This window comes from Notothenia coriiceps, unplaced genomic scaffold, assembly GCF_000735185.1.
Source record: "Notothenia coriiceps isolate Sejong01 unplaced genomic scaffold, NC01 NC01_scaffold00000493, whole genome shotgun sequence".
NCBI lineage: Eukaryota > Metazoa > Chordata > Actinopteri > Perciformes > Nototheniidae > Notothenia > Notothenia coriiceps.
The window spans coordinates 47,293-56,655 of NW_011333194.1; the positions used below are offsets into that span (position 1 = coordinate 47,293).

General features: G+C 43.3%; 1 protein-coding gene across 2 annotated transcripts in view; it reads left to right on the forward strand.

The window, feature by feature from the left end:
* Positions 1 to 9,363, forward strand: part of dscaml1 (Down syndrome cell adhesion molecule like 1) — a 56,117-nt gene that overhangs the window by 24,462 nt on the left and 22,292 nt on the right. For both annotated transcript variants that reach the window (XM_010781536.1, XM_010781542.1), the window contains exons 4-7: positions 5,777 to 5,923; positions 6,009 to 6,287; positions 7,766 to 8,041; positions 8,842 to 9,138. In XM_010781536.1, the coding sequence (XP_010779838.1) occupies positions 5,777 to 5,923; positions 6,009 to 6,287; positions 7,766 to 8,041; positions 8,842 to 9,138 (999 nt within the window). The remainder of the gene's footprint in view (positions 1 to 5,776; positions 5,924 to 6,008; positions 6,288 to 7,765; positions 8,042 to 8,841; positions 9,139 to 9,363) is intronic.

A 9,363-nucleotide genomic window follows, 5' to 3' on the forward strand; every position in this document is an offset into this window, starting at 1 on the left:
CTCGGCTGCCTGCAGAGACACAAAAACGGGGAAATCATGTCACATTTGACCCCCAGTGTTTACTGTTTAAAGTCACACAGGGGCAAATTGGGACAGAGCAGTCAAGTGAAGCAGAAGAGACGTGGTCCCATCGCACCGGACTCTGTCTCTCTCTCTCTCCCCAACCTCTACCTCCACCTTTTTCTCTGCTCCTCACCTCTGTCCCATCAACTTTTCCCTCCTCTCGGGTGAGTGGGTGCACAACAGAGTGGCGAGGGGCCGGGCATGGAGAGAGTGATTGAGGCACGAGGTAAGCAGTCAGAATTGGTTAGGAAAGAGGACAGCAGTTAGGATTAGACAGTGAAGCGTGGCTTTTTAATGAAAACATGACAGAGCTGTGCGGCTCCTTCTCCGTCCTCGTCCCCCCTTCCAGAAACACGAACAAGCGGCCAGATAAGAAGCGAGAGTGAATCGAGTGCTGAGATTCAGATATTGCTCATGCAGTGTGAGTCTTAACTGGCAGCGTGTCTCGTGCTCCGTCTGAACCGTTTGGTCGTGTTAACAAAGTCTCTTTTATGGAGGAGATGCAGAGGGGTGGGCTCCCGTTGCACAATTAGTTGTTACACATCAGTTGTGCCAATAAAACCTGCTTTGAATGTGAATTGAAGGGAGTTAAGAGGGCGCCATTCATAGATGTTAAGTAAGTGTGCGGCGGAATAAAAGCCAGGAAAGTGTATATATTTAATTGGCTGACACCTGCTTCTACTTGAGCTTTTTAATGTACACAGCAGCGAGAGGGGAGAGAGCAATGGGAGGGTGGAGTGGGCACGCGCTTTGAATGCAGATGCAACACCCCTATTTTTGCATAAAGGTCTAAAAGGAGGGGAGAACACAGACGTGGACTGTTATCTCCTCCACAGTTTGCCCTCCATCTTTCCCTTTGCTTTCCTCCCCTACTGTCTTTTCTTCCCTCTCATTCCTCTAAATCCACTCATTCAGCACGACAGCACTGATTTTCATGCTTTAACACATTCCTCTACTGCAAAACTGGACCACTGCCATTCCCTGACTCCACTGGGCTAATTTTATAACGTAGTTTATTATTTTTCACTCCAGCCGGGGAATATTTGTTGTCCTATTTGGAGCCCGGTAGGTGTTTCTGTGTGTGTTTGTGCCTGGCGTGTCTGCATTTGTGAGCACAATCCAGCACCGCAGAGAGAGAATATCTCCTGAATATATGCTGCGTTTTGTGTTCTTTTCCTCTTTCTTCTTCTTTCTGTGACAGTCACAAGTCTTTGATCCGCTCCTCCTCCACTGTCTCTGCTCACCTTCGTTCAAATTCCCTGCAACTTGCCGTTGAGAGCAGGGGTGTAAGGCAAAGAATACATTGTTTTTTCAGATTAGTCAGAATATCGCCCACTTTTCACATCACAACGTTCAAAGGATTGTGATTTATATGCTAAATTATTATGATTTACTTAACTTTGACGTCTCTGTGCCATATGTGTTCATTTGTGTTTGTGTGTATCAACGTTTTGGGGATTATTTTTTTATAGGAAAGATTTATTTTGTATCATTTAAGTAACGTCTTCAAAGCATTTTTGCGATGCATGACTGTTTAGGGTTTATTGCTGAAAGTAAAGTTAAAAGGACTTCATCACAGGAATGTTTTTTGGATCAAAATGTAATGTACCTGGCTTTTTTTGGGAACACATTTCAGGAGAGGAAAATTGCTCAACACCCTTAATTTTATAACCACTCTCCAATGATCCCTGTGAGTTATGAGTATTAGAACATGTGAGTGTGTTTTGTCTCTTTTTAGAGTAAAAATGGAAGCTCACATTTCAGCGTAAACTGAGAAAACCCCTCCCTGTCTCTCTTTCGCATCATAATCGTAAAGGTAACAAAGTTATTAAAGTCAATTTCCTTTTTTTCCCTTCTTACTTCTTCTTTAATGGATACAAATGTTGTGCTGCAAGCATCTATCTGAGGATTTGTACTGTTGCTGTTGTGGTGGAGGAGTGGAGCCTCTGACCCTCTGCTGCTACATTTTCTCCTTGTGCTAGCTTGTAGTCACCATAATGAGCAGTGAAGATACGCTAACCTTCATTTAACAGGGAAAGCCCTTCAAGGCAAGGAACCGCTGCCTTTGACCGTCAACAGTGTTGAGTAAGACGGAGACTCCAGGGATCAGATGGTAGTGCTCTGCCAGGAGGAGAACAGGGATGTGAGTTCGATAGCTCATTAGCTTTTTCCAAACTGATTAGATATGGATACCGGGAAATCCCACCGGAATACCAGTGATTTTACTCAGAGCTGTGAGTGCTGCACAATCTCACACTCCATTGGTTCTTTATTGTTGTTCCTTTATACACAAGAAACTCTGTATTTCAGACGGGTAAGTGTCATTAGATAATTCCTGCTAAGAGAGGAAAAAAATGCTGTCTCTTAAAATAGACTAGTCTAGTTATAATATGGAAGTGTGCCCCTCTGAAGCATGTAGGTCAGATTCACTTCCAAGAGCTAAATTAGTTTCCTGTTGAGAAGTCCATACAGTTTCCAAACTGCATAAGGAACTGCCAAACGAACAGGCCGAAAGACATCTTCTAGCTACATTCTGAGTGTCTGGAGGGTTAGAAAGTTAACTAAGTTCCTGTTACTATCCTTAATTGAAGCCACAACATTGAAAACTGCATTGAAAACCAGCAAACTCTGTGTTGTGTTGTATGTGTTTGGAGAATATTTGTGATTGGATGCAAAAGCTTCTTGCATGTGACGAGCTATATTTAGAAAAGTCATACTGATGCGATTTATTTCCAATTCATTACACTGACTTCTTCCACCGTTCTGATTTTCCCATTTACACAACACAGAGGGTTTCACTGATTCGTCCTCGGTGATTGCAAACACGTTGTGCTTTAATAATTGCTGAAAGTACACCGACATCGTAACAGGATGGCAGTGAGAAGACCCTAGCAACAGGGAGAGGAGGAAGAAAGCGTGAGAGTGGGAGGGAGGGGGAAAGATGCAGAACATCAATAAATAATGGCCCCACTGAGGAGGTGGAAATATGGGCCTCGTTATCTTTGCGCCGACGCCTTCATTTGCATGTGAGAAAATGAGGCTGCTACTAACTCTCACACACACACACACGGTGCACTCACACACACATCTCTTGGACCCACACAAGCTACAGTATGTATCCTATTTATAGACTTCCCATTCTCTCTCTCGCACATTTATACTCCATTATTTTCTTTTTCTCCTCTTTGGAATTTGTCATAGCAGCAAGTCGGCCTGTTGTGTGACTGCGAGGCCGCTGGCATTTTGTTGGATTGAACAGCGGAAGCGGAAGAAACCCTTTATTGCACAAAAGGTTCGCTAAGGACATACAGTACGATTCATTTGAGTAATGGCACTCTGACATTTGATACAAACAAACATGGCGTACAGGCTCTACCACTTAGATGTCATAAGAGCAGTTTTTCTCATATAAATCCACCTTTATAAAAAGTGGTTGTTATCGATATAGACTTAAAAAAATACATTTTATTTTTCTAAAAACATATAAAAAATTCTTGGCTGGATAAATGGGAAAATATCTTGATTTTGTTCAAAAATAAGTCAATATTAGATTATTTTATATATTTTCTTTAACTGAGAATGACATTTATTTTCCTGTCATGAACATATCTCACCTGACCCAGATATTACAAACTAAGATGATAAAAGTTCCCCTCTGGACCCCATCTGCATCAGGATACACAAACAGTTTTGCACAATTTCCTCCATGAATGCATCTCATTGAGACTGACCGAACTCATACAAAATCCAACAATGTTGACATCCTCTAGGCAACACAGCTTCTTTCAGAGAGCTTATTTCTGGCTGAAAGAACTCTTAAAAGAGCCATTTATACTTGATGGAAAATACTTAAACCTCTTTTGGTTTCCATCAGAGCTCTTTTGAGGATCCATGAGTGAGTCCATTATTTACCAAGTGGGGAAACCTTTATTGTTTCCTAGTTTTTGGTGTTGCAAAAGAAAATGAACCATGATGGATTTAGAACAATTGAAAACACATTGTCAATATATCAACAAAGCTCTGACATAAAAATCATGTCATGTGAAGTACAATTACACAGCAACAGGAAAAAGGGTCCAAACCAGGGATTTTACTCTGAAGAGTTTCTGTCTTCAAGTATGTTGGAAAACTTAAATGTGAGGAAAAACTAAGTGTTTGTGTAAACATGTTTGATACAGTCAGACTCCCTGGAAAAATTATACAACACGAACAACTGTGACCATTTTCTCTTGACATCATCCGCATGTTTTGCTGCAGCTGTGCGTCCCTGTCTATAGTATGTGTGTGTAAAATGCACATTGGCTCAGTTTCTCGTTATCTAGTCAAGTCAGCGTGGATAAAAGCTAAGGGAGCACAGTGATTTAGTAATTAATATTTTACTCTGTCTGCCACTCTGCTTCGAGACTGAGAGAGAGAGAAACGATGAGAGCGTTCACACAAACAGAGATGGAGAGAGTCGACTAAAGAAACACTGATATTCAGATTCTTTGTAAGAGCCACGCTCTTAACATGACCAGATAATAATGGAAATAATGTTGTGTGATAGGTTTTAATCAGTGTTGCTTCAGAGGGATGCTGCTGAAGACAGAAAGTGTGGCTTTGTCAGATCCAGCTGACTCTCTCCCTCTCTCCCTCTCTCCCCCCTGCCTATGTCAGAGTGTTGTGACAGGCGAGTCGTCGGTGTTGTGGGAATAGCAGTCTTAAAGTGCTCATTATCCTGTAAGGCTTCATTCTAGGGGGGCAAACAAAGGCTGCTGTGAAATTGCAGACTGTGCCTCCCTCTCGGGTCATGCGGTATATTCCATGCAAACACATGCACAGTCCATAACTGCTGCCTTCAGTGTGGCTGCTCAAGCACCTCGGCAAGAGCCCCGACAAACACAGAGCTTGTAGATGAAATATTGATGCTGATAAACACACAGGTGCACCTGAACGAGGCCAGTCCAGCTGCTGGCCTGGAGCTCAGATGCTAAAAGACAGATGCTAAAAAGACACAAGTGATGCTTGCAAACCAAAATGTGCCTTATTGTAACCATGCTGCAACCATTTGAAATATGTCACGTTTACAGTGGTCTGGCTGATCGCTCAATGTGTAGGAATCCGTCGGAATACATCAGAAGAACAGTTGTATGAGGATACATAGAGCAGTCAAACATATTTCTGTTGCAATATGTTATGTTTGAAATAGTACGTCTTCATTAATGTGCCTCTGGTTTTCCTCCAATCACTGCACACAGCATAAACATTGGTTTATATGCAAACCTTAGGTTCTCTAAGTAGCATAACATGCTGGAAAGAGAACAAGCAGCTCTCATTGCATAATAAAACACTTAATCTTCCACTTTAGACAACACCACACTTGAAAGACAGAACATTTCAGTTTTTTTATGAAGAGCTTCATTCATTCATTCATTGTGTGTATAGGGTTGCCGTAAATCTGCCTCTGCGCTGTGTATGGGTGGTGCAAATGACCGCTGTGTGTCCTCCAGGCCTTGAAAGAGTGCCAGGTTTTGGTAGGCAACATTATCAGCCAGGTACTGCCAACTGTTCAGGCAGCTGTTTGTTCTTAGCACAATACGGTTTTGCAATGAGCACAATGCATTTGTAGCAGAGCGATCATCTTGCTGCAGGTTTTCTACTGCGTGTTTCTGTCTGTCAGCAGTTTTCCTTTGGGGGTATTAATGTAAGTCTTTAATGGATGTGTCTTCCGCAGGTAACAGGTTCTCGCTGACCTCCTTCGGGGCTCTTTACATCTCCGATGTTCAGAAGGAGGACGCCCTCTCCACATACCGGTGCATCACCAGACATAAGTACAGCGGCGAGACGCGCCAAAGCAACGGAGTCAGGCTCTCTGTAATGGGTGAGCAGCCTGTCAGTTTACTCATGATGGACGCATATCATTCTTTGTCTTGAACCAAAAAATGACCCCGCCTCTTTCCTTCCAGACCCAAACGAGTCCTCCCCTACCATCCTGGACAGTTTCCAAGCAGGCGAGGTGAACGCAGGCCAGAGTATCGAGCTCCCCTGCACAGCGGGAGGGTATCCCACCCCCACGGTGCGCTGGCTAAAAGACGGTCGCCCACTCCCCTCGGACGCCCGCTGGACACGGCGTTTGACGGGGCTGACCATCAGCGACATGAGGCAGGAGGACAGCGGCAGCTATGCATGCGAGGTCACCAACAGCTTTGGCTCAAAGGAGGTGTCTGGACTGCTTCACGTTATAGGTGTGTGAGCACAACCACACACACACACACACACACACACACACACACACACACACACACACACACACACACACACACACACACACACACACACACACACACACACACTTGCTAAAAGACTCCCACGCTGTCTTTTCGGTGAATCAGCCTGGCAGACGGACACATTCTCAAACTCCTCTCCTTTTGGTTAGAGGCACACATACAAGTCGCACCTCGAGTGTGTCTGTAACAAACATGTGTGTGAGCTGTATGATTGCCCCGTCATATCAGCACTCAAAAAGAGAGGCAGGGCAGTAATTCACTGAGACTGGATCCGTAACACAGCTGCCAGCACCATTCACCATCAGGGAGGAGGGTGAGGAGGAAGGACGGGGATAAATACGAGGGGGTCACGGGAGGGACGATCAGACATCCAGACAGTTCCGGAATGACATTATCCACCATGTAATAACAAGATAATAAGAGAGGCGGAGATAAATGTACATTGTGTGAAGTATACAAAGAAACAAAAGAGCGGGAGAAGGCGAGATAGAGGGGAGAATAGAGAGGCGGTAGGCTTTGCCAGTGGGCACATCATGGCAGCACACTCTGTGACTCTGACAGGGTGAGGGGGGGGGGGGGGCACAGCAATGCCCCCCAGCACACACCACCAGCTGCCTTATTGCTCACTGACATTTGCACACACACATACATACACTCTCTCCCTCTCTCTCACACACACACACACACATAAGTGGACAGAGATGTGAAGGGATATCTCCAGCTGCTTTTTTAATGAGTGCGTCCATCTGATTGAGTCACCGCCGCTGATTGTGCTATCTCTCGTCCTCCCCATCTCTAGTAACACTAACGCCTATAGTATGTATGATTCCATGTGAAGCACTGTAAATCCAGCTGAAAGATTAAAGAGCAATTGGTACTTGACAATAAAACATACTAAATAAAGTATTTAAAATGTTTATAGATCAATTAAATTGTTAATGTTTTGCAAAGGAGGTATAACTTTATATAATGTCTAGATACAGGAAGTTAAATAGCAGAGTATAAATCAAATATTTACTCTGAAATATAAAATGTATTTGTATTTATTGGATGATAAATGGTTTGTGAAGCCTTAATACCCAAGATATTAACCAATGGACAACTACTGTAATAAGCTATTTATGTTTATGAAACACTTCACAGGGATACCACAGAATTTTATAAATTTTTTAATTCATCTTTGAACAAAAACAACAATTATTTTATAAGGTTGCCGGTGTAAAAGGTCTAAGTAATACTAAATGGAATATAAAAGGGGAGTCAAGCAAAATGTATACACACTTGTGCTTAACTTAACTTATTTATATAGCTTTTTTGCAAACAGTTTTCTGCTAAACACAACATAAAAAATGGAAGTTCGAAAAATGTAAAATGTTTTTTTTTGTGTGTGTAATTTCACATATTGCTCTAACCAACAATCTGCGTTTTTCTCCCAGATCCCCTACGAGTCACCCTGTCCCCTAAGAACCTAAAGACTGGCATCAGCAGCACGCTGTTCTTCACCTGCACTGTGGAGGGCTCTCCAGAATACACCATCAGCTGGTACAGCAACACGGAGCCCATCGTCCCCGACCAGCACATCTCCATCCAGGGGCAGCACAACGACACCTTGCAGATCACTGCGGCTCAGAAGTTCCACTCCGGGGCCTACCAGTGCTTCGCCTCCCGAAAGGGCCACACCGCTCAGGACTTTTCCATTATTCTGCTAGAGGGTATGTGGACAGAGACTGGCAGGGAAATAAACAAGTGTAAATTCTGTTTTGATGGATCTGTAGGAGTTTAAAGGTTCCTTATTATGCAAAATCCACTTTTTCATGTCTTTAATACATAAACATGTGTCCCCTCAGTGTAAAGAGATTCTGAAAGTTTCAGGAAAAAAGATTTGCTCACTTTTTGTCCTGATCCAATTATATAAAAACCTGTCTGAAAATGAGCTGACCAGATTTAGGCCACTTTATGATGTCATAACGATTTTTTGGCTTGTGTAACCATTAGCCAATCACTAACCAAGGTAACACCCGCCCACCTTATCACCTGAATCTCCTCCTAGAGCACCATTGTGTGTTTTTTAACCAAATATCTCTCAGAGGGGCGTGGCTCCTTATTTTCATCTAAAGCAACAGACAGAGATTCAGCACTTTTGAAACAGGGCTGAAACAGAGGGGTCTATGGGATGCTATCTGTTTGGTATTTGGACCCAAACACTTCAGAGACATGTTTTGTGTATATCTGAGACCTATAATATATTGACGAAAAACAGTATAATAGGAGACCTTTAAGGAGAGCAAAATGACAGATGACTTTGATTTTGAGTCCTCTTCTTTTGCAGATTACATTTATTCTTTATCTAAATACTTGTGCATACATTTCAAATGTCATTGGTACAGGCATAAATAGGACTTCACAAAGCAGTGTCATTGAACAGACACATAAATCAGTTTGCTTTAGACATAAACAGATCTAAATCCTGCATTCTGACCAATATGTGTCTTGTTTTTCTCTCTTCCCTCAGATGGTACTCCTCGTATTGTGTCTTCCTTCAGCGAGCGCGTGGTGAACCCCGGCGAGCCTTTCTCCCTCATGTGTGGCGCCAAAGGAGCCCCGCCCCCCTCCATCACCTGGACGCTGGACGACGAGGCCGTGGTGCGAGACTCCACCTACAAGACCAGCCAGTACACGCTGTCGGACGGCCTGACCGTGTCGCACGTCAACGTCAGCAGCCCGCTCATCCGGGATGGGGGAGTGTATCGTTGCGTCGCACGCAACTCGGCCGGTAGCGCCGAGTACCAAGCGCGCATAAACGTAAGAGGTGCCTGTCTGCTTTTCAATATAACTGCACCCTACACCTGACTGAAAACAAACACACGAGGGCTAGTTAGTGTCAAATATCACTTTGCATTTCACACAGTATGTATCTATCTATCTATCTATCTATCTATCTATCTATCTATCTATCTATCTATCTATCTATCTATCTATCTATCTATCTATCTATCTATCTATCTTTCTATCTAGATGAGGGTCAGATAGAAAA